This window comes from Dipodomys merriami, unplaced genomic scaffold, assembly GCF_024711535.1.
Source record: "Dipodomys merriami isolate MVZ:Mamm:240054 unplaced genomic scaffold, mDipMer1.0.p SCAF_6, whole genome shotgun sequence".
Lineage (NCBI taxonomy): Eukaryota > Metazoa > Chordata > Mammalia > Rodentia > Heteromyidae > Dipodomys > Dipodomys merriami.
The window spans coordinates 10,989,885-11,013,493 of NW_027206179.1; the positions used below are offsets into that span (position 1 = coordinate 10,989,885).

Genomic DNA, 23,609 nt, shown 5'->3' on the forward strand with positions numbered 1-23,609 from the left:
TCTCCCACTTGACAGACATTAGCAGTTGATCACCGATTCGCTGAGTACTTTGAGACAGACATTAGTAATCGATCACCAATCTCTTCCCACTGAATTCACCAATCTTCCAGCCAGGTAACAGCCGCCTCACACCTGTCATCCTAGCTACTCCGGAGGCTGAGATCTGAGGAGGCCAGCTAGGGCAGGAAACTCTGTGAGCCTCTTATCTCCTCTTATCTCCAATAAACTACTCAGAAAAAGCCGGAAGTGGCGCTGTGACTCCACTAGCCTTGAATATAACTTGTGCCAAGGCCCTGAGTTCAAAAGCACAAGGACAGGCAAAAAAAAAAAAAAAAAGGTCACTCCCAGTCAATCCATCCTATCTTCCTGGCAAATACCTTGTGGCTTAGCTGCAGTGACAGAAGCCAGGGGCGCGGTGCTGGGGGCCAGGGTGGGCTTGGTGGAGGTGCCCACGGAGGGGCTCCCAGGGCTGGTGAGCCAGGTGGCACTGGAGGTGGTGGGGACAGGAGCCACTGTGGAGACTGGGGGCAGGCTGGCCATGTTGATCATCTCCAGGATCCAGTCCCGCAGCCTGGTGACCCGGGCATAGACCCCTGGACGCCGGGCTTCTGCACAGCCGATGCCCCAGCTCACGATGCCAGCTAGAAAGAACCTTCCTGAAGGCTCCTCACAGACCAGGGGGCCTCCAGAGTCGCCCTAGGAAACACAGGGTGCCTTCAGAATGGACAAGGCGCTCAGTTTGTGGCCAGTCCAACAACCAGAGTTGGAAAGCCCAAGACGAAGTTCAGGACCTCCAACTTCAAGCCTCCCTTTCTCAGCCTCCCTAGTAGCTAAGATTGCAGAGGTGAGCCAGTGGCACCCAGTCTGATGGCTTTACAAAGGAGTCTGTCCAGCCCTATGCCGGTGGCTCACACCTGTCATCCTAGCTACTCAGGAGGCTGAGATCTGAGGATCACAGTTCAAAAGTCTGTCCATCTCCAAGTTGCTTGACATCTGGACAAGCTCATTTAAACTTTTTTTTCTTTCTTCTCTGGGCTAAGAGAACTTGGATGGGGCAGAAACCTGGGGCGCTCACCTGGCAGGAGTCCACCTTCCCGTCTAGGTAACCAGCACACAGCATCCTGTCGGTGAGCGAGTGGCCATACAGGCTGGCACACAGGCCCTGGTCCAGGAGCTCTACCGTGGCTTTTTGCAGCACCTCTGGCTTGACCACTGTTCGAAATGGGGAAAGGATAGCATGGGGAGAGAGCTGGTGTCTTGAGGCTCAAGTTCCCCAGCTATAGATATGGCTGGTGACAGCACTCGGCTCAGGACCCGGCAAAAGGAGAACACGCTGGACCCCACCCAATGTGCTGAGAGGGGTCAAATTTAGCACTCTGAGACTTAGCTCTTCATCGCCCTCCACCCCAGATACACCTGCTCTGCCCCTAGCCTCAGCCACCAGAGGATGGCGGCTCCCTCCTTCCAGTGCTCAGATTCCACACACTAGCGTGCATCGAGGGGTTCAACTCTCTCTCTCTCTCTCTCTCTCTCTCTCTCTCTCTCTCTCTCTCTCTCTCTCTCTCTCTCTCTCTCTCTCTCTCTCTCTAGGTTATTCCTTGCCACTCAAATACCAACTACACCCAGAACTTATCCACCTCATGCCAGTGAGTGGCCATTGCTCATGGCCTGTGTCATTAATTACACTTATTTCTTCCCTGCTCCCACCACAGGCTACTGACATTTTCCCACCCAATGTTCAACCCAGTTAAGTCAACTCCAGCAATGGGGGCCTCCTCTTCTCACCTCAGGGCCTTTGCACATGCTGTTCTTGCTGCCTGGAACACTCATCCTTGCACACTCTGCCTGATTTTCTCCCTCTCGTCTCCCTGGGACACCTCACCTGACCTTTTAAAATGTGGCTCCCCAGCTTCCCCCATCCCTGCTTTGGACTCTTCTATGGAGTTTATGGCTTTTACCTCCTTCATGATCGACATCCCCCTCCCTGAATTGGACTATAGAAGCCACTGTCAACTTCATCCAAACAAAATAAAAGGTAAAACCCAGTTTCTCTGGGTTCCACGTTGGCTGCATTTCAGATGCTTCTGCGGCCACCGCGGGGTTTTTGTGGACATTGAGAACCTAGGACATTGCTGACATCACTGGAAGTTGTCAGTCAGTGGTGCTGGCTCAGAACATTCTAGAACTGTGCTTTCCAAGCAGCAGGCATGGCAATCTTTTGGGCAGAACTGGGGTTTGAATTTAGAGCTTTGTGCTCCCTAGGTTGCCACTTCGGGGCTTGAGCCCATTTAGCCACGCCCCACCACTTGAGCCACGCCCCCACCACTTGAGCCACGCCCCCAGGCCTTTTTCCTTTACTCTTCCAGCAGGGTCTCCAATTCTTCCAGTGGTCTTTGTACTCTGACTCTCCTACCTCCACTTCCCAAAGTAGCTAAGATCACAGGTAGGTGCACACACCACACTCCGGCTTAGGCTTGTTTTGGTCGGTTTGTGTTGTTTTTGTGCTGGGTCCTGGGTTTGAACTCAGGACCTGGGCGCTGTCCCTGAACTTTTGTGCTTAAGACAGCTCCACTTGTGGCTTTTGGGTGGCTAATTGGACATAAAGCGTCTCACAGGGCTGGGAAGGTGGCTTGCTGGGAGAGCGCTCGCCTTGCATGCGTGAGGCCCTGGGTTCGATTCCTCAGGACCACATACACAGAAAAGGCTGGAAGTGGCTGTGGCTCAAGCGGCAGAGCGCCAGCCTTGAGCAAAAGGTGATCAGGGACAGCGCCCGGGCCCCGGGTTCAGTCCCCAGGACTGGAAAAACAAAACAGAAAACAAACTTAAGCCTCCAATGTTAAAATTCCCGCTCAGGGGCCAGAAACGAACACCGTCGAGCGGATAAACCCCCAGTCCTCCAGGATCCATGCTGGGGTCACCGATTCCTAAACACCCCCCGCCGGAACGACACCCCGCCCCGCCCCGCGCCCCGGAAGCGCTTACGGAAGTCCTCCTTGAGGTAGCCCCAGCCCGAGATGAGGCACTTGCGGCCGGGCGGGAAGACGTGCGCGGCGCCGGGCAGGCAGGCGGGCTGCACGTAGCGGCCGAAGCGCAGCGGCCGCGCCAGCCGCAGCACCGCCACGTCGAAGTCGGCCGTGTCCGCGTCGTACCGCGGGTGCGGGGTGATCTGGGCCACGCGCACCCGCACGGCGCCCGGCGCCGCCCCGCTCAGGTGCGTGGTGCCCGCCGCCGCCACCCACTCCGCGGGGTCCTGGAATCTGCGGGCATCGAGGGGCGCTCAGGGGCGCCAGGCGGGGAGGGTGGCGGGCAGCCTCGCGAGGGGACGCCGCGTGTGCGTGCGGGTGCGTGTCCTGCGTCGCGGGGGGGGCGTCATTGGAGGTAAGAGTCCCACGGACTTTCCTGCCGGGGCTGCCTTGAAACCGCCATCCTCGGGTCGCAGCCTCCCGCGCAGCTGGGATTACAGGCGTGAGCCACCAGCGCAGGCTGCGTGTGTGCGTGTGTGTGTGTGCGTGCGTGTGTGCGTGGACCATGAAACTTCAGATCAAGTAGGTTCAGAGGGAAAACAAATAGGAAGGAAGAAGGAAGGAAAGGCGGGAAGGAGATGAGAGGTAAGAAGAGGAGGGAAGAGGGGAAGGGAAAGAGGAAGGGCGAAGAGGGGAAGGGAAAGAGGAAGGGCGAAGAAGAGGTGAGCGGAGAGGGGAGAGGAGGGAGCCAGGGAAGAAACGGGCTCTGAGGGAACGCGAGGAAAATCAGGTCCGTGGACCCAGGACCAAGGGGAAACGATGGAAGGTGGGTGTGGCTGAGCAGCCGGTGTGGTCCCGCCCCTTCCGCCACTGGCCCCGCCCTAAAACGGCCCCGCACCCTCATTCGTTAAAGCAATGGTCCTCCCAGGCCCCGCCCACCGTGGCCCCGCCCAGTCACCCTCACTTCTCCGCCCCTCATTGAAGCAATTGGTCCAGGCGTCTCTCCTGTAGGCCACGCCCTCACATCGTCCCCGCCCACTTTCCCTGAAGCAATTAGTCCAGGTCGCACCGCCCCCTCGTGGTCCCACCCTTATAGTGCACGACCAGTCACCCTCACCCCTTAAGAAGCAATTGGTCCCTCCAGCCCCGCCCCCTGTAGGCCCCGCCTACTCGTCCCCGCTGCCTCTGATTAAATTGATTGGTCCTCCCAGGCCCCGCCCCCTTGTGGCCCCGCCCTCACGCGGCCACGCCCCTCGCCCCGGGTCACGCCCCACTCACTCATTGAAGCAGTGGGCGGCAGACAGCAGCCAGGTGGGCCCGATGATGGTGGCCCCGCAGAAGTGCTCGTTGTTCTCCCGCAGGCTGACCTGCCAGGGGAACTCGCCGGGCGCCGCCTCCACGCCGCCCACGATCCTGCCCGCCGTCCTCCAGGCCGGCTGCAGCCCGCAGTCTGCAGGAAAGACACAGGGAAGCCTGGGGGTCGCAGGGCCCCTGCTCCACAAGAAAACGTCCTTTCAAATACCGCCCTGCGCTTCCCTATTGCAAGGACTGAAGTTGCTAGAAAACACGAGGGCTCCCTTTTCTTTTTTCTTCTTTGCAAGTACTAGGGATTTAACTCAGGGCTCAAAGCTTGAGGACTCTGCAATTTGTTTGTTTTTCAAGTCGTTCTGTGGGGGTTTTGTTGTTGTTGTTGTTAGTTTGTTGTGACTGCCAGAGCTGGCTTCAGATTGTGATCCTCCTACTTCCATCGCCCAAATGGCTGCGATTACAGGTGTGCTCTGCCATGCTCTTGTTGGCTCTTTTTGGTTGTTGTTTTGTGTTGATTTCACTGTGTTTTGTTTTTGCAGGTACTGGGGCTTGAACTCCAGTCCAAGGTGTTAACCCTCAGTTTTCACTCAAGTCTGGCGCTCTACCACTTGAGCCACAGCTCCACTTTAAGCATTTTTTTGGTCGGTCATGGGGCTTGAACTCTGGGCCTGGGCACTGTCCCTGAGCTCTTCAGCTCACGGCTAGCGCTCTACCACTTAAGCCACAGCGCCACTTCTGGTTTTCTGGTGGTTTATTGGAGATCAGACTCTCACAGACTTTCCTGCCCTGGCTGGCTTTGAACCATGATCCTCAGATCACAGCTTCCTGAGGAACTAGGATTACAGGCCTGAGCCACCAGCACCCAGTGCTGGCTTGTTTTTGACATTATTGGATCTTGCTAACTTTTTGCCCTGAGTGACCTTGCACTTCCAATCCTCCCAAGAAGCTGGGTTTACAGGCATGCACCACTGTGCTTGGCCTTGATAACTACATGTCCAGGCTTTTGTCTACGCTTGCTCAGATCCCTTTGGCAGCTCTCACACTACTTGGAGGAAATATTTCCAGGTTTCCTAGGGTTTAGTCAGAACCCCCCCTTTTTTTTTTTTTGGTCGGCCGTGGGGCTTGAAGTCTGGGCCTGGGCGCTGTCCCTCAGCTCTTCAGCTCAAGGCGAGCGCTCTACCACTTGAGCTACAACACCACTTCTGGTTTTCTAATGGTTTATTGGAGAAGGGAGTCTCACGGTCTCTCCTGCCCGGGCTGGCTTTGAACCACGATCCTCAGATCTCAGCCTCCTGAGTAGCTAGGATTACAGGCGTGAGCCACCAGCACCCAGCAGAACCCCCCTTTTCAGCCTGATCTCTCTCAATCCACTTGAGGACTGACCACTCCATACACCTGAGCTGTTGTTTATGTCTCTGCCAGGGCCGCCCTCCCTCTTCATCACCCGACTCCAGGAAACGCCAGGCCTCACAGCCACACGTGGCGTGCAGAGCAGAGCCAGCTGACCCTGGAGGGGACACAGACTCGAGCCCAGGCAAGACTGACCGCAGTCCACCTCGTCGGATCCATCCGAGCAGTCCCTCCTGTCATCACACTCTGGGTTGATCTTGGTCACACACTGGCTATTCTGGCAGGAAAAAGAATTCCCTGGGCAGTGGCCTGAGGGTAGAAGCAGCGAGGTCCTGAGCTCACTCCACTCCCTCCAGCCCCACACCCACCCAGTTCCGGAACATTCCATCTTTGAACAATAAGCAGTGGGGTTTTTGTTTGTTTGTGTTGTTTCTCTTTTTTCTTGTGCCAGTACTGGGGCTTGAACTCAGAGCCTCAAGGTCGTCTTTGTTTTTGGAGATGAGTCTCCCGGACTTTCCTGCCTGGGCTGGCTTTAAACCTTGATCCTCGGATCTCAGCCTCCTGAGAGGCTTTTGTTCAAAATATCCAACACTTTAGCTGTAACTGTAGTACTAGCTACTCAAGAGGCTGAGATTTGAGGATCACAATTTGAAGCCAGCCTAGGCAGGAAAGTCTTGTGAGATTCTTTTTTTTTTTTTTTTTTTTTGGGTCTGGTTGTGGGGCCTGAACTCTGGGCCTGGGCACTGTCCCTCAGCTTTTCAGCTCAAGGCTAGCGCTCTACCACTTGAGCCACAGCGCCATTTCCGGCTTTTTTCTTTTTGCTTATGTGGTGCTGAGGAATCGAACCCAGGGCCTCAGGCATGCAAGGCAAGCGCTCTACCACTGAGCCACCTTCCCAGCCCATCTTGTGAGATTCTTAAGCCAGAAATACAGCTGTGGCTCAAGTGGTAGAGCACTAGCCTTGAGTGGAAAAATACTCAGGGACAGTGTCCAGGCCCTGAATTCAAGCCCCAGGACTGCCACCTCCCCCACCCCCCCACCCCCCGCAAAAAAAAAGCAAAAAGAGAACAAAACCCACCTGATTTGAAGTCTCTTCCGGTCACTGGCTCCCTGAGGCTGCCTGCAACAAAAGAGAAGTTGGGTTCGGGGTCCCCCTGTGGACAGCGCGCACACAAAGGACACAGCCACCAGCAGCCTTGCTCAAAGTCTCCTCAGCTGGAGCCCAAGAAAGGCTCTGACCCTTAGTCACACAGACAATGCAGATGAGGAACATTCCAGTGGACAGCATTGAGACCGGAGTTCACTAAGACCTCAGCCAGTCTGGATAGGTAGCTCAAGCTGGTTTTGAACGCATAATCTTCCTGTCTCCACCACCGGAGGGCTGAAGTTTCATACCTGGCTCTACTTTTATTTCTATAGCAGGGAATGACTGACTATGACAGTGGGCCAAATGTGGCCCTCCACTTGTTATTGTCAATAAAGTTTTATTGGCAAACAGCCAGCCACACGTATTCCTTCATGTATAGTCCTCCATGGAGGATGCATTCCGACACACCTAGCTGAAACTACAGATTGTACCACAGGTTGTATATGCCATGGTTTTTCAATATAAGCACAACCTTTCAGAAAGTTTAGTGCATACATTTTACACAGTAAGAAAATAACAATAACGCCAGGCACTGGTGGCTCACGCCTATAATCTTAGCTATTCAGAGGCTGAGATCTGAGGATCGTGGTTCACAGCCAGCCCAAGGAGGAAAATCTGTGAGACTCTTATCTCCAATTAACTATCAAAAAAAAGTAGGAAGTGGAGCTGTGAGCTCAAATGACAGAGATCCATCCTTGAGCAAAAGCTCAGGGACAGTGCCCAAGTCCCAAATTCAAGCCATATGGCACACACACACACACACACACACACACACACACACACACACACACACACACACAGCCTGCCGAGCACCAGTGGCTAATACAGTCATCCAAGTTTCTCAGGAGGCTGAGATCTGAAGATCACAGTTCAAAGCCAGCCTGGGCAGGAAAGTCCATGAGACTCTTTTTTTTGTTGTTGTTGTTGGTCGTGGGGCTTGAACTCTGGGCCTGGGCACTGTCCCTCAGCTCTTCAGCTCAAGGCGAGCGCTCTACCACTTGAGCTACAGAGACATTTCCGGTTTTCTGGTGGTTTATTGGAGATAGGAGTCTCACGGTCTCTCCTGCCCGGGCTGGCTTTGAACCATGATCCTCAGATCTCAGCCTCCTGAGTAGCTAGGATTACAGGCGTGAGCCACCAGTGCCCGGCTTTTTTTTTTTTTTTTTTTGGGTCTGGTCATGGGGCCTGAACTCTGGGCCTGGGCGCTGTCCCTCAGCTCTTGAGCTCAAGGCTAGCGCTCTACCACTTGAGCCACAGCGCCACTTCTGGCTTTTTTCTTTTTGCTTATGTGGTGCTGAGGACTCGAACCCAGGGCCTCAGGCATGCAAGGCAAGCGCTCTACCACTGAGCCACCTTCCCAGCCCTCCATGAGACTCTTATCTCCAATTAACCACCAGAAAACCAAAGTGGCACTGTGGCTCAAGTGGTAGAGTGCTAGCCTTGAATTGAAGAGCTAAGGGACAGTGCCCAGAGTTCAAGTCCCATCACACACATACACACACACACACACACACACACACACACACACACACACACACACACACGGTTGAAGACATACATGTTGGCTATGTTTAATTTCCAGGAGAAGGGTGGTGCTTGAAAATCTGGTTTTCATTCAGATTTCAGTGGCTTCCCTCCCCTAAACCTCCCGGGAATGTCTGCCCACTCACCTGTGAGCTCGGCCGATACAATGGTGCCATAGGCAGCCAAGGGGATGCCATGCTCCCGAAGCCTCGCCCAGATTCCCCGCTGTAAGAGGTTCTCCTCCACGTCCAGGCTCAGTGGCCGCAGGGCTCGCAGCAGGAAGTGCAGCCGGAACCTCACCAAGACACTGGCGTTCCCGTTCCTGTGGGTAAGAGGAGGGGACCTTGGAGAAGGCAGAGCTCCTCTGTTGTCATCTGCTAACAATCTTCCAGAATCTTCTGGAATCTTCCAGAATCTTCCAGCAATTACGGATGACTACCAAGGCGCATCCATCCCATACTGAAGCCCCCTAGCTCACCTGTAACTGAGAACCGTGCAGCCCACACAGCTTGCTTCTAATTCGGTCTTCCGGAAGCTACCTACAAACTGCAACAGAAGCAACCACAGCAAGGCGTGAGCAAGCATGGGAGTCAGGAGAGCGGAGTCCATGGAAAAACGTCACCCCCTAAAGCTCAGGACATGTTCTACCCACTTCACGGAGCCAGAAACAGGCAGGAAAAGAGCATTCTGAAGCTGTTGCTATAAAACTATTGCTGTGGGTATCAGTCATTCCTTGCACTTTTTGCATATGATGAACTACTGTGAATATTTCTGGGCAGATTTTGTGCACTTCTTTTGTTTTTCCCGTGCTGGGGATGGGCTCTGGAGCCTTGCACACACTAAGCGTGCTGCATCCTGGCACAAGCTCGTGTGAGGATCGCGCATTCATTTCTCCTGGGTGTAGAGCCAGGCAGGGCAGGAGCTGCAAACGCTTTGCAGCACAGTTCTGATTTTCCCGCCAGAATGAAGTTCCAAACTTCTAGACGTGACCTACGCATCCTCCACTCTTCAAGCCACGGCCGCCGGACCTCCTCAGTCCTGCTAGATGACAGCTCCCCCAGCCTCCCTGCCTCCTCCTCACCAGCGTCTGCAGAGCACCGGTCAGCGCCTGGTGGTAGTCCGAGCTCTCGCGCTGCAGGGCGCTGCTGTAGCGGATCCCCCGCAGCTCCACGCTGTGTTCCACGTGGACGGCCTGCGTGGAGAGGAAGGCTGGGGCGACACCACGGCTCTGTGAGATGCCCATGGTGGGCCACTCTGTCACCAGCGCTCCCAGCGTCCTCTGCCCCCTCACCCCCGCCCGCACCTCCCCACCACAAGCGGGGTGGCCTGACTTCCCCGGGCCTGTCCTAAATAAATGTTCCCAGAGTGTCTCTCAGCTCCTCAGTGTCCTTTCTAGAAGGACCTAGGTGTGGCACAAGGCTGGTAAAGGGTGAGCGACCCCAGATGCCCCCATGGTCCTGCCTGGGGGCCTGGCCAGTGACCTGTGGCTGAAAGGTGTCAGGAGACCTTAGGGTATCACTTTGCAGCCCAGCTGGCCCCGAACTCAAGATCCTCCTGCTTCCGCCTCCTGAGTGCCGGGATTACAGGTGTTTGCCACCGCATCTGCCAAAACGTGCACCTCCCACAGTGGAACTCATTGCCAAAGTGCAGATACCGAAAATAATAAGAAAAAAATTAACTATGAGTGGCGGAGGTGCCTTGTAGGCCCAGCTACTCAGGAGGCTGAGAAGGGACTGCTTGCGCTCGGGAATCGGAGCCAGACTAGGTGACACAGGCAAGGTCCTGTGTCCAAAAACAAAGAAAAAAATACACATAATCATTTAAAAAATAAAGACAGCTCTGTGCGGTATTTTCACACACAAAAAAATAAAGACAGTAGCAACCACGTAAGTTATGAAAGTTGAGTTTCGGTGGGGAAAATGTGGGATTCGTGGAAATTCACAGTAAACATGAAAAGACCATTATTACACAATTAAAACAACGAAAAGAGTCAGACGTGGCTGACACTGAAAGGGCTTGACTCCCAAGTGGGCGCCTAGGGGGCGTGGCTGAGCAAGAGGGGTGTGGCTCAAACGTCAGGGCGTGGCCTAAGGGTTGGGGCGTGGCTCCACCGAGGGGCGGGGCCTGACCATAAAACATTACTCAAGCGATGGGGGCGTGGCTTGGCTGGAGGGTGTTTCCCCTGGGGCGTGGCTTGGAGCGGTGGGGCGTGGTTCAGGTCGCTTGGTTCAACTGGAAGGAGAGGGGCTCTGGCTGGGGGTGGGCGTGACCATGTGTGGGCGTGGCTCTGGCCGATGGGCGTGGTTAGAGAGACGGGGCGTGGCTGGGCGGCCGAGAACCTGCCAGTTCTACACTTGCTGTCTTTCCCCGCTCAGGAAGGTAGAGATGAGAAGCCCCGGGAGTGAGCACCGCATTGCCGATGCTCTGAGTGCTCTGGGCCCTGACACGTCCTTCCAGGCGTCACACTGAAATAATTGCAGACGTGCCGGAAGCTGCAGAAGTGATTGTTCAATATTTCTGAAGCTTTTCTGGGTCCTCACGGGCGGGGCGGGGAGGTGTCCTGCTGAGGGATTTTATCTACCCGCTGCTCCTAAAACGCACCTGAGTGTCTACAGTTCACAGGTGAGACTGCCCCGCCCTTCACCCACCTCGCTTCACTACGGCAAGAACGCGCATGCGTACGCCCTAACCCAACCTTTCCTGCGCTTCTCATCAACGCCACTAGAGGGCGACGGACAACAGCGCCAGGTCTCCAGAGGCGCTGCAGGCCAGTTAATGGACTCATGAAAGAGAATTTCCTGATTGCCAGTGTTCATCCTCTTATGGAAGAGAGATGATTTTATTATTTACGTTGCCTGGCAAGGAACCCACGGTCTCACTCACGCTAGGCTATCACCACTGAGCCACACCCAGCCCAATTAAACTGGTGTGTGTGTGTGTGTGTGTGTGTGTGTGTGTGTGTGTGTGTGTGAGTTCTGGGACTTGAACTCACAGCCTAGGCCCTGTCTCTGAGCTTCTGGGCTCAAGGCTGGTGCTCTACCAGGTGAGCCACAGAGCCACTTCTGACTTTTTGGTGCTTAAAACTGGAGATAAGAATCTCATAGACTTTCCTGTGCAGCCTGGCTTCTATTGATCCTCTGATCTCAGCTACCTGAGTAGCAGGGATTATAGACATGAGCCACGAGCCCGGTTCCCAATTAAACTGATTTTAACATCTGCAGGTAGCAGCTGGGGGAAACTGATATCTCAGAACTGAGATGTCTCGGCTGTCCAGCAGAGCTTTCAGTGGCCACAGAATGTTCTAGATCTGTGCTGTCCAATGACAGTAGCCAGGAGTTACTCGCAGTGTCCCAGGCGGGGGATCGACCCAGAGTGCTACACAGTTAGCTCCTGGCCACTTACCCAGCAGGACTCCCAGGGAGAGGACGGCCATGCTGGTGGCCACCAGTGCGACCACCGCCACTCGGCAGCACACGGAGTCGGGGGCTGGGATTCCCTTGGTCGCCTCAGGCACCAGCTGAAGGTCCGCTGTGGTGGCCTCCATGGCCCAGGGACACAGGACAGCGATCTAGAAGCCAGCGACAAAGGGACAAAAAATGAGCTCAGAGCTCATGTCTCTCTTCTCCCTAGCAAGGCTTGGACTCCATCCTCAGTGCTCTTTCTCCAAGGGCTGGAGTGTCCAGGCCTTCCACCCATCACCGTTAGAAAGAATACATGCTGAACACCAGTGCTCACACCTGTAATCCTAGCTACTCAGGAAGGTGAGTTCTGAGGATCAAAGTTTAAAGCCAGCATGGGCAGGAAAGTCTGTGAGACTCTTATCTCCAATGAACCAGCAAAAAGCCAGAAGTGGCGCTGTGACTCAAGGGGTAGAGTGGCAGCCTTGGATGAAAAAGCTTAGGGGCAGCACCCAGGTCCTGAGTTCAAGCCCCATCCTGGGACACATACACACACACACACACACACACACACACACACACACACACACACACAATTTCTCCCATATCCAAATGCTTCTGAGCATGCTGTGGTTAGCTAGTTCATGCTGGCAGTTCTATCCTGAGGCTCAGCCCAAGTGTCTTCAATCCACAGTGAACCACATCCCCACCACCGAGGCAGAGCTGAGGGAAAAGGGGAGGGGGAACATGAGGTGGGGAGCTGAGCGGTCCCAACACTGACCCCTTTATTCTCACAGGGGAGCTGGATCACCTTCTGAGGAGCCAGGGTAAATCTCTAAGAATCATTCAATGAAAGATCTTCATGACAATAAGCCTGGAAGATTGGTTCTGTGCTGGGGAGCTGGAAATGGCCGACGCCACACGGCGCAGGGCACACACTGGGGCATTCAGCCCTGGCTGCCGGGCTTGTAAGGAACCCTGTGTTCTCCAAATCGTTCTGTCATCGCCGCCCTCCTGAGCCCACAAAAGGGAGCTCTGCTGTGGTCGAGCAGAAAATAGAGAAGGATTATTCATCCGCTTCTCAGCATCTGAGGGTTGCCTGGGTGGGGCTTGTGCAGGGTGCCCAGACCCAAGGGCGATGCATAGCGATTCTCTGAGCTCTTGCCCTTCTTCTTTTAGTTTGATTCTTGAAATACAGTCTCATTTTCCCCCCAACTCCCACAGCCAGCCTAGACCACGATGCTCTTATTGACACTTCTTGGTATAGCTGGGATGACAGGTGTGTATCACCATGACGGGCTATTTTTCTTTTCTTTCTTTCCTTTCTTTTTTGGTCAATCTTACGGGCTTGAACTCAGGGCCCAGGCGTTTGTCCCTGAGCTTTTCTGCTCAAGACTAGCCCTGTACCACTTTGAGCCGCAGCTCCACTTTAGGTTTTCTTTAGGTTCACCGGAGATGAGAGCCTCATGGGCGTTTTCTTCCTCCAGCTGTCTGCAAACCCCGATCCTCAGATCTTAGCCTCCTGAGTAGCCAGGATGACAGGCGTGAGCACCATTGTCTGGCTCTGGCTTTTTTTCTGTTGGATGGGGGTCATACCATTCTCTAAGTTGGTTAAGATCACAGTTCAGCAGCTCTACAGGACGATAACAAAGACTAGACAGGAGGAACTTCACAAACATGAAAGGTGTGGGCTGGTGGATTTCCTGGGCTGTGAATGTCCACAGTGATTGTTCATAGGCTGTAGTCTCTGATGCCCTGACTCTTATCCAGCAAAGTATGGGTCTCAGGTTAAAACTAGCAGGAACATTTTTTATGTATGTGCCGGTCCTGGGGATTGAACTCAGTGCCTGAGCTCTGTTCCTTAGCTTTTTGGCTTCTTGTTCAAGGCTGGCATTCCATCATTTGGGCCACAACTCTACTTCTAGCTTTTTTTGGCGATTAATTGGAGAAGAGAGTCTCATAGACTTTCCTTCCCCAGGCTGGCTTTGAACCATGATCCTCAGATCTCAGCCTCCGGAGTAGCTAAGATTAAGAGCCATTGGCCTGCCGGGTGCTGGTGGCTCACGCCTGTCATCCCAGCTACTCAGGAGGCTGAGATCTGAGGATCGCAGTTCAAAGCCAGCCCGGGCAGGAGAGACCGTGAGACTCCTATCTCCAATAAACCACCAGAAAACCGGAAGTGGCACTGTGGCTCAAGTGGTAGAGCGCTCGCCTTGAGCTGAAGAGCTGAGGGACAGCGCCCAGGCCCAGAGTTCAAGCCCCATGACGGACAAAAAAAAAAAAAAAAAAGAGCCATTGGCCCCTGGCTTAGTGTGACACTTCTTTTGTATTTTTTGGGGTGTGTGTGTACAATCATGCTCAACTTTCTTTCTTTCTTTCTTTCTTTCTTTCTTTCTTTCTTTCTTTCTTTCTTTCTTTCTTTCTTTCTTTCTTTCTTTCTTTCTTTTGTGGGGCTTGAACTCTGGGCCTGGGCACTGCCCCTCAGCTCTTCAGCTCAAGGCGAGCGCTCTACCACTTGAGTCACAGCGCCACTTCCAGTTTTCTGCTGGTTATTTGGAGATAAGAGTCTCATGGACTTTCCTGTCCAGGTTGGCTTTGAAATGTGATCCTCTGATCTCAGCTTCCTGAGTAGCTAGGATGACAGGCGTGAGCCACCGGCGCCTGGCCTCCATGAAACTCTTATATCCATTAACCACCAAAAAGCCAGAAGTTGAGCTGTGGCTCAAAGGGCAGCTGAGGTCTCAGGACTGGTAGAATGACAAAACAAAGAAAAGGCATTGGTGGAGAAGGAGGAAGGGAGGGAGAGAGAAATAAGAGAGAGAGCAATAAGAGGCAGGAGGTCACTGGGAAGCTAAAAAGCCACAAAGCCCACAGACACCCAGCGTGGGACACTCCTGAACCATTTCCATCTAGAAAGACCCAGAATGTGAGGTGCCAGGCGTAGTTATCTGTGACCAAGCAGGACAGGTGGGAAGGAGGCCCAGAGACGCCCACCACCCACCTGAGGTGACCCTGCTCCCCAGGTTCTCAGCCAGCTCCTGCCAGACACACGCCCCTGCCCCTGCCCCGGCTTGCCCTGGCCTGGCCTGGCATCGTATGCCAGCAGCTGGCAGGCCTGGTGGGGGGCAGGCAGAAATCAGGCTGGGATATTTTCCTTAGAACTAAGCCATGCTCAGAGAGAGCCAAAACCATTTATCTGCCTGGGTCTCTTTCTGGGTGCTTGCCTGGAAATGGCCTGTTTTCTTTTCTTTTCTTTTTTGCTGGGGACCTGGGGCAGGCTGGATGTCAGCTCCAAAGGATATCCAATGTTTAAGTGTGAAGAACCTGGGGAAGGGGCCGCAAGCCAAGGGATGCAGGGCAGCCACAAGAGAGGCAAGGCAGGGGGGACCTGGAGCCTCCCTGGGGCCTGGGAGGGAGCAGTCCTGCCCCAGCTGGGTTTTAGTTCATGGAAGGCCGCCCTGTCACAGCGACAGCAGGGAGCTGAGATATTCTGCACTTTATTGCTGCCTCCCCAGGCAGGTGGAAGGAATGCCCGGCAGGACTGTCCTCATGTACCATGCCCGGGAAGGAACCTAACTCTGCAGGCCTCAGTTTCACCCAAAGACATGACTAGCTTGATCCTATAAGTTCTAATTTGTTATGGGACGTAGGCAGGCAAAATCATTTCCCCATGCCTGGCATCTTGTGTCTAGAGGAAAGACTACTCCAATAGCTCCTCTTGCAGTGGAATGGCCGATCACAGAACCACACTCACTTTATTGACAGGTATGCCAAGTACAGGACATCCCTTCAGTCCTCACTAGAGATTCGTCCTCACTGAAGTCAGGCCTACCAATCACAGTACATGCTCCTCCCTCCCCACTAGGAATTGGTCCACTCTAGACACAGGCCTACCAATCACTACACAGTCTATCAGGGATCAATCCATACTGGACATAGGCCTGCCAGTCATATTACTCATTCATCCCTCAGCTTCAGTGATTGGTCCACATTGGACAAAGATCTATCTACCAATCACAGTACCCATTCTTCCTTCTCCAGTAGGGATTGGTCCACTCTAGACATAGACCTGCTAATCACACTACCCTCTTCTCCCTCCCCATCAGTGATTGGTCCACACTAGACACAGGCCTGCCAATCACAACCACCAAAGGACCCATATGAGTCCATTGATAGAAAATGGCTGCAACAGGCAAATCCACGGAGATAGGAAGTAGTCTTTGGGGATGGAGTAACTGGAGGAGAAGTTTAGGAGAAGGACTATGGGGACTCACACGTGACAGTGTCAATGTGTGCTCAATTAGATGAGTTTTAAAAGTGATCAGGCAGCCGGGCGCCGGTGGCTCACGCCTGTCATCTCAGCAACTCAGGAGGTTGAGATCTGAGGATCATAGTTCAAAGCCAGCCCAGGCAGGAAAGTCTGAGAGATTCTCCAATGAACCACCAGAAAACCAGAAGTGGTGCTGTGGCTCAAGTGGTAGAACACTGGCCTTGGACACAAAGAGGCTCAGGGGCAGCGCCTAGGCCCTGAGTTCAAGCCCCACAACTGACAAATAAATAAATAAATAAATAAAAATGATACAAGCAGCTAGGTGTCAGTGGCTCATGCCTGTCAGCCCAGCTACTCAGGAGGCCGAGATCATGGTTCAAAGCCAGCCCTGGCAGGGAAGTGGAAAGTCCATGAGACCCTCCCTCTCTCTCTCTGTAGTGAATATTATGGAATACTGACATAGTCTGCTATTGAATACTGACATGTGGTTATTGACTAGGAATCTGCTGAGTGTCTATGTGCTGTGAAACTATGAAACGTTAAGCTGTACAGTTAGGAGTTAGAAGTTAGAACTATGAAGTATAGCGATGAGGCCACACCCAGGGAGCCCACAGAGCCGTGTCCAAGACAACCAGCCCACCAGATAACCAGGCTCAGAGAGAAGCAAGGCAGCCCCGCCCTCATCGATAACTAGACAGGACCAGAAGTGAAGCGGTCACCAAGGCAACCAGGCCCGCCACTGATAAGCAGATATCGCCAGAAGTGCAGAGGCCCAGCCTAAAACACAGAAAAACCCAGGGCACGCAGAGCCGGAAGGCCTCCTGGAGCGAGGTGACTCCACGTCGGACCGACCTTCTCCTGGAGCACCTCGGAGCAGTCCGGAGGATGCGCTTGAACTCTGGGCCTGGGCGCTGTCCCCGGGCTCTTTTGCTCAAGGCTAGCCCTCTACCCCTTGAGTCACAGCACCATTTCCGGTTTTCCAGTGACTAGTTGGAGATAAGAGTCTCTCAGACTTTCCTGCCCAGGCTGGCTTTGAACTGTGATCCTCAAATCTCAGCCTCCTGAATAGTTAGGATGACAGGCGTGAGCCACCGGCACCCGGCTTTATCTCCAATTAACTACCCAAAAAAGTAGACACACACACACACACACACACACACACACACACACACACACACACACACACACACACACACACACACAGTATGCATTGGTTAAGTGAAAACCTGAGAATTTTTCCAAAGAACAAATGGGCAGTGTGCTTATCAGCTTGACAAAAAGTTAATGAACCCCCTCCCGCCCTGCAGGTAGCCATTTGCCTGGGTGATACCTGGGGATGAAAAAAATAAATAAAAGCTGAAAGTTGAATTCATCGTGGGTTGATTCCCAGTTACAGTACACGTTCCCAGAACAGCCATATTTATAAAATGAAATCAAATCCCTACTAAAATGTGAAGTCCATTTAGGATTAAAGAGACAGAGAGAGGGAAAAAATAGTGAAAGCCAATTACTTAGTAATGAGAAGATCAAAGTCCCAGTCCTGCTTGGAGACGATCCCTTTGTCTGTCAGGATTTGGATGAACACAGCCCCATCTTAGATAAGCTGGTGTTTTGCTTAAGAAGAGAGGCACTTAAGAGTGAAGGTTCTGGAAGATCCTTCTTGCTGATAATCTCTGACTACAAAATATCTTCTAGGATTTGTTTTATTCTTACTGTCTTGCCAAGAGCTGGGGGTGGGAGGGAATGAAATCAGGAGTTGTGTAGGTGGAGGGAGGTAGAGGGAATTAAGAACGAGGAGATGACCAGAAAACAAGAGTCACAGGCTGACCTTGAGCTGGGAGAAGGTCTTTGACTGAGGAATGAGGGAGGGTCTTATCCCACAGACAAGAAGGATGGATGGGGGAGCCATGGGCTGGAGACTCACTGGCCATGTTAAAATTTCCAGAAGGCCAGATACCAGTGGTGCACGCCTGTCATCCCAGCTACTCAGGAGGCTGAGATCTGAGGATCATAGTTCAAGGCCAGCCAGGGCAGGAAAGTCCAGGAGATTCTGATCGCCAATAAAGCACCAAAAAGCCGGAAGTGAAGCTGTTCCTCAAATGGTAGTCCCAGCCTTTAGTGAAAAGGCTCAGGGACAGCACCCAGGCCTTGTGTTCATACTCCAGTATTGGCACTGATTGAACAAGAAAAAAAAGCTTCTAGAAGAGACTGAGAACAATCTGAATTGTATACAGAAAGGCACAGGGAAGAAAGAAAGAACCCAACATAAGAGCTCACAGAAAGTCTCAAAGGATCAGAACAGAAGTCCCTAAGCCTGTGGTTCACATGTTCCAATGTCTCAGCACCTCCCTTATAGGGGGATTGAGCTGGAAACCCGGGGTGTCCTTCTAGCCAGCAGTAAGGGGAGAGTTAACACCGGGCCGTTCACTCCTATCTAAGGTGGCCAGGCAGCTCTCAAATTGACCTAGGACCATCCTAGTTTTTAAATCTGAAAATTGGGCCATCTGGTCGACCTCTGCCTCATCTGTCCATCATGAAGTATAGGGTGGACTTAGGAGTTCCCTAGCAAAGCTAGAGGATTTGTATAGAGTCAAGATGGTGAACCAGACAGGGACAATGTCCACTTCCAGCCTCCTGCTCTTGCCAGGGGAATCTCAGTGACCAGCCAACATGTCCTTAATGCCACCTCAACACTTGGCAGTGTCAGCCCAGAAGAGTGAGCCTCAGGCCCAGGGTTCCAGGGAGAGCAATGGAGCCAAGAAAGAGGGAGAGGCAGAGAAGGCGCCAGCCTGGAGACAGAATCAAAGGGAGTACCTCTGTCACTAAGATATATGATACTGCTGGGCACCGTAGTGCATGCCTGTAATACCAGGACTTAGGAAGCAGAGATAAGATTTCAACTTCCTGGTCTGTCTCTTATTTATACTTCCCATATACTTTCACCACCATGCCCAGTGTTTTCTTGTTCATTTTTTAGAAACTTCCATCCTGTTCATTTTCCCTTCCTTGGGTCCCATAACAGCCAAAGTTTGTTCATGGGGCAGGCACCACATCTCTCATAAAGAAACTGTTTCTCTCTCTCTCTCTCTCTCTCTCTCTCTCTCTCTCTCTCTCTCTCTCTCTCTCTCTCTCTCTCTCTCTCTCTCTCTCTCTCTCTCTCTCCCTCCTGTCTCCCACCCCCCCCTCAACTTCATGAGATAAATCACTCAGCAAGCCTAAAGGAAATTTAATAAGCATGCTCTTTCTTTTCTTTTTTCCCCTTTGCTTTTGTCTGTGGACTTTTTGTTAGGTTTGCATGGGAAGATGTTTGTGGAGAAATCACTTACAGCAACACTGTCTTATTTTTTTTCCCAGGCTTAGAAACTGCTAGGAGGAAAACAGGAATCAGAGGCTGTGTGGGAAAGGGGGGAATCAATGATTGACCAGTGCAAAGGAGGCAAACTCAGAACTGAAAAACAAACAAACAAACAAAAAACAAAAACAACCCACCCTAATTTCCAATTGTTCACAACTTGTAGACTTTACAACTACTGTAGGTCCTCATAGCAACTTGCGAGGGGCGGGGGCAGGTGTCTGGATTTCGAACATGGGGTGGGATTCTGGGGGAGGGGTGGCTTGCAAACTTTTTGTTTAAGCTGGCCTCAAACTATGATCCTCCAGATCTCTGCCTCTGAAGTAGGTAGGATCACAGTCTTGAACCGTGTGTGTGTGTGTGTGTGTGTGTGTGTGTGTGTGTGTGTGTGTGTGTTGGTCCTACACACACAGACACACAGACACACAGGGTCACCAGTGCAGTCACACAGCTGTGCACACCACCTCACATGACCCCACAACCACACATGGCCACACACACGCACGAACACACAGCCCAGCCCAGGCTGCCAGCAGCTGGCAGCATGGCGGGGGGAAGAGGGGGGGAACAGGTCCGCAGCCCCGGAGCTCTGTCCAGCTCCCATAGAAGTGACAGCTGTCTGTCACGGTCACACATGACAGCCCCGCCTGGGTCTCCTCCCCTCCTGTCCTTGAGATCCCACAAAGGACAGCTGGCATCGGTGGACACAGAAAGGAGACGTGGGGAGCACACTGGGTCTCTAACCCACACTGTCCCTTTACGGGGTCCATTGTCCCTCTGTAAAATGGGCGGGGGAGGGGAGCTGGGCATTGATGGCTCACACCTGTCATCCTAGCTACTCAGGAGCTGAGATCAGAGGATCACAGTTCAAAGCCAGCCTGGGCAGGAAAGTCTATGTGATTCTTAACTAATGAACCAGCAAAAAGCCAGAAGCGGAGCTATGGCTTAAGTGACAGAGTACTGGCTTTGAACAAAACATCTCAGAGACAGTGCCCAGGCCCTGAGTTCAAGCCCCAGGACAGGAAGGTGTGCATGCGTGAATGCATGCATGCATGAACGTGTGCATGCACACACACACACACACACCCTGGAACAATGGTGCAGCAGTGTAGATAATCCCCAATCAGACCCAGGGCCAGCACCCTGACCCCACCCTTTACCCCCCACCCTTCACCCAGCACCCTTAACTGAGCCCATGGGACCCCTTCTCCAGGCAGAGGTCTCATCCACCCCCCCCCAGTGTCAGGCCCTCTAGCCACAGCCTCCCCAAACCCTTCGTTTTGATTTTGCTGTTGTTTTTTGAGACAGGCTCTCACTGAGTAGCCCAGGCTGGCCTGAAACTTGGGGGGGGGTGTCCCCCTGCCTCCACCTCCCCAGGGCTGGGGCTGCGGGTGTGCCTTCCACGCTCCCCCGCCCCCGTCTCTGTGCTGGCCCGCAGTCCTGTCAGGCACTGACCACGGGGTTGCCTGGTGTTTGGGGGCCTAGGACAGGAAATCGGGGGAGCCCTCTGGTTTTGGTTCTCAGTCCCAGCGTAGTGTCTGGCTGGACGTGGTGAGGAGGTCTTTGGGAGGAGGGGGGGAGTTTCTGCTCCCCTCCAGGTCTACACCTCTGCCCCCAGCATCTATACACCAGAGATTCCCAGCCCTGTGGCGGCTGTCCAGCGGGACCCCATGTACACACCCTGACCCCACCCACCTGCCCCCCTTAGTCCACACAGCCCTGGAGGGGCGACCCTGACTCACCTGCCTGCACTGCCTCCAGGCCCCCAAACCCTGGTCTGGGCGTCACCTTCCAGAGCCAGAGTAGGAGCCAGAGTCGGGCTGATGACTGGAGGGGTGGATGGAGGCAGGGCGGGCCCTGGGCGGGGCCCTGTCCCCCAGCCCCTTCCCCCAGCATCAGGACCCGCCCTCCACCTCCGCGCTCCGCGGTGAAGGACTGGGGCGCCCGCAGGACGGGGCTGCGGCCATCCTGGAACCTAGCAGGCAGGATCCACCCCCAGGGCAGGACAGAGGGGGGCACAGGACCATTGTGGCCATGGTGGGGGAGGGCGTGGCTCCCTGATCTGTCAAGCTTCGACAGCAGAGGAATCTACCCAAGCAGAGGCACCCTCAAACTCTCTAAGAATCAGGGGGCAGAGCTGGGTAAGGGGTGTGTGGGAATGATTCATTAACTAGCAGGCTCACGCCTGTCAGAAGGCTGAGATCTAAAGATCGCAGTTCTGTGTGGACTGATGGGAGTGGCCTGAGTTTGGCACCTCGTCTGCCGGCCCCTCGCAGCGCTGCCCTTCATCCACCCCGCTGCTGGGCCGTGGGCAGATCCCAGGAGGTGTTTCAGCCTGCTCAGTGGGGACAAATGTGGGAGACTGACACTGTGGGGCCGCCCTCCTTCCACAGCACCCCTAACCCACCAGGCCCCAGACACCAAGTCTGATGCTCCCATTCCCCAGACCTCCGCATGGGTCCTTGAGGTTCAACTGGCAGCGACTCCTCCCTGTAGCTTTCCTTCACCCCTGCCCCTCCCAGAACAGAGCTAGGGCCTGTCCAAGCTCACCAGACAGATCTGCCTGCAACAACATCAGTTCTGAGGCAGCCTTGCCCCTAGGGGAGGGTCTAGGATATAGCAGGCTCTCTATGAAGCCTGGGTGAATGGATGGATAAACAGATGGGTGGATGGGTGAATGAGTGGATGGATGGATGGATGGATGGGTGAGTGAGTGAATGGATGGATGATGGACGGATGGATGGGTGGGTGGGTAGGTGGGTGGATGGATGGATGAATAGGTGGGTGGGTGGATGGATGGATGGATGAATGGTTGGATGGGTAGGTGGGTGGATGGATGGGTGAAGAGTTGGATGGTAGGTGGGTGGATGGATGAATAGTTGGATGGATAGCTGGGTGGATGGATGGATGGATGGATAGGTGGGTGGGTAAGTGGATGGATGGTTGGATGGGTAGGTGGGTGGATGGATGGATGGATGAGTGGTTGGATGGGTGGGTGGATGGATGAATGGTTGGATGGATGGTTGGATGGGTGGATGGATGGATGGATGGTTGGATGGATGGGTGGATGGATGGATGAATGGGTGGATGGATGGATGAATGTTTGGATGGGTAGATGGGTGGATGGATGGATGAATGGTTAGGTGGGTGAATAGATGGATGAATAGTTGGATGGATGGGTGGATGGATGAATGGTTGGATGGATGGTTGGATGGGTGGATGGATGGATGAATGGTTGGATGGGTGGGTGGATGGATGGATGAATGTTTGGATGGGTAGGTGGGTGGATGGATGGATGAATGGTTAGGTGGGTGAATAGATGGATGAATGGTTGGATGGGTGGATGGATGGGTGGGTGAATGATGGAGGATGGACAAATGGTTGGTTGGATGGATGGATGAATGGATGGGTGAGTGAATAGATGGACGCATGGGTGGCTGGATGAATCAATGGCTGTCTGGTGACTGGAAAATGGAAGTTGGTGGGTGGTCGTAAGCTCTGGTTGGCTTACTGAACAAAACCAACCCATGGTCACCATATGATTCACCTTGTACATTAAACTACAAGACAGAGAAATGCCTTGCGCGTGCATTTTTGCTGCTGTCTCCCCCCCTGGCCCTGCCACCCTCGGCACAGGCTGGGGCACCGCTAGCTGGGCTGCAGACTCCCCAGGTGGGCTGGGCTGAGCACTTGTCTCCCCCCCCCTCCCCCAGCACCTGCCTCACTGGCCTGGCCAGTCCATGTCTGCGCACCACTGACAGGAGCAGCCTCGGCGGTGGGCAGGTGCGGCCCTTGCAGCGTCTCAGCGCTGTCCTGGCTGATGCCACCTCCCAGGGGACACGGGACAGGAGTACCCACCCCCCCCCAGGGCACAGGCCAGCTTGTGGGAGCCTGGGCTCCACTTGGGCCTCTGACTGCTGTGTGGCTTGCCGGCCACCGCAGGACAGGGGCCAGTAGAGGCACACACACAGGGCGCGGCTGGGGGAAGCCAGCTGAGCAGCCATTCCGACATCCACAGCTGCTCTCCTACAGCGTGGACAACACAAGGCCAACCGGAAGCGCGCACGCGGGTTCTCGTGTCCGAGTAAGCGGCTTCTCCCCCTGGCTCCACAGTGCCGAGGACCCCAAAGCCTCAGTTTCAGGCTGGGAGGACCCCCTGGGGGAAGGGGCGAGCCCACACATCCATCCTTCCACATAAAGCAGGGTTTGGGTGGTTGGAGGCGTGGCTCCGCTGGTTGAGCATCAGCCAGCCAATGGGAGTGCTCCGGGCGCTTGGCGGAATCTGGCAGCAAGCAGA

General features: G+C 53.9%; 1 protein-coding gene across 1 annotated transcript in view; it reads right to left on the reverse strand.

Annotated features, from left to right (window-relative positions):
* LOC138814297 (transmembrane protease serine 9-like) overlaps nt 1-23,609 on the reverse strand; it is a 32,045-nt gene that overhangs the window by 7,996 nt on the left and 440 nt on the right. The window contains exons 2-11 of the mRNA XM_070003302.1: nt 11,695-11,860; nt 9,374-9,501; nt 8,771-8,838; nt 8,439-8,614; nt 6,700-6,741; nt 5,817-5,930; nt 4,242-4,413; nt 2,983-3,257; nt 1,076-1,212; nt 378-696 (exon numbers count right to left, since the gene is read on the reverse strand). Coding sequence (XP_069859403.1) covers nt 378-696; nt 1,076-1,212; nt 2,983-3,257; nt 4,242-4,413; nt 5,817-5,930; nt 6,700-6,741; nt 8,439-8,614; nt 8,771-8,838; nt 9,374-9,501; nt 11,695-11,860 — 1,597 coding nt within the window. The remainder of the gene's footprint in view (nt 1-377; nt 697-1,075; nt 1,213-2,982; nt 3,258-4,241; nt 4,414-5,816; nt 5,931-6,699; nt 6,742-8,438; nt 8,615-8,770; nt 8,839-9,373; nt 9,502-11,694; nt 11,861-23,609) is intronic.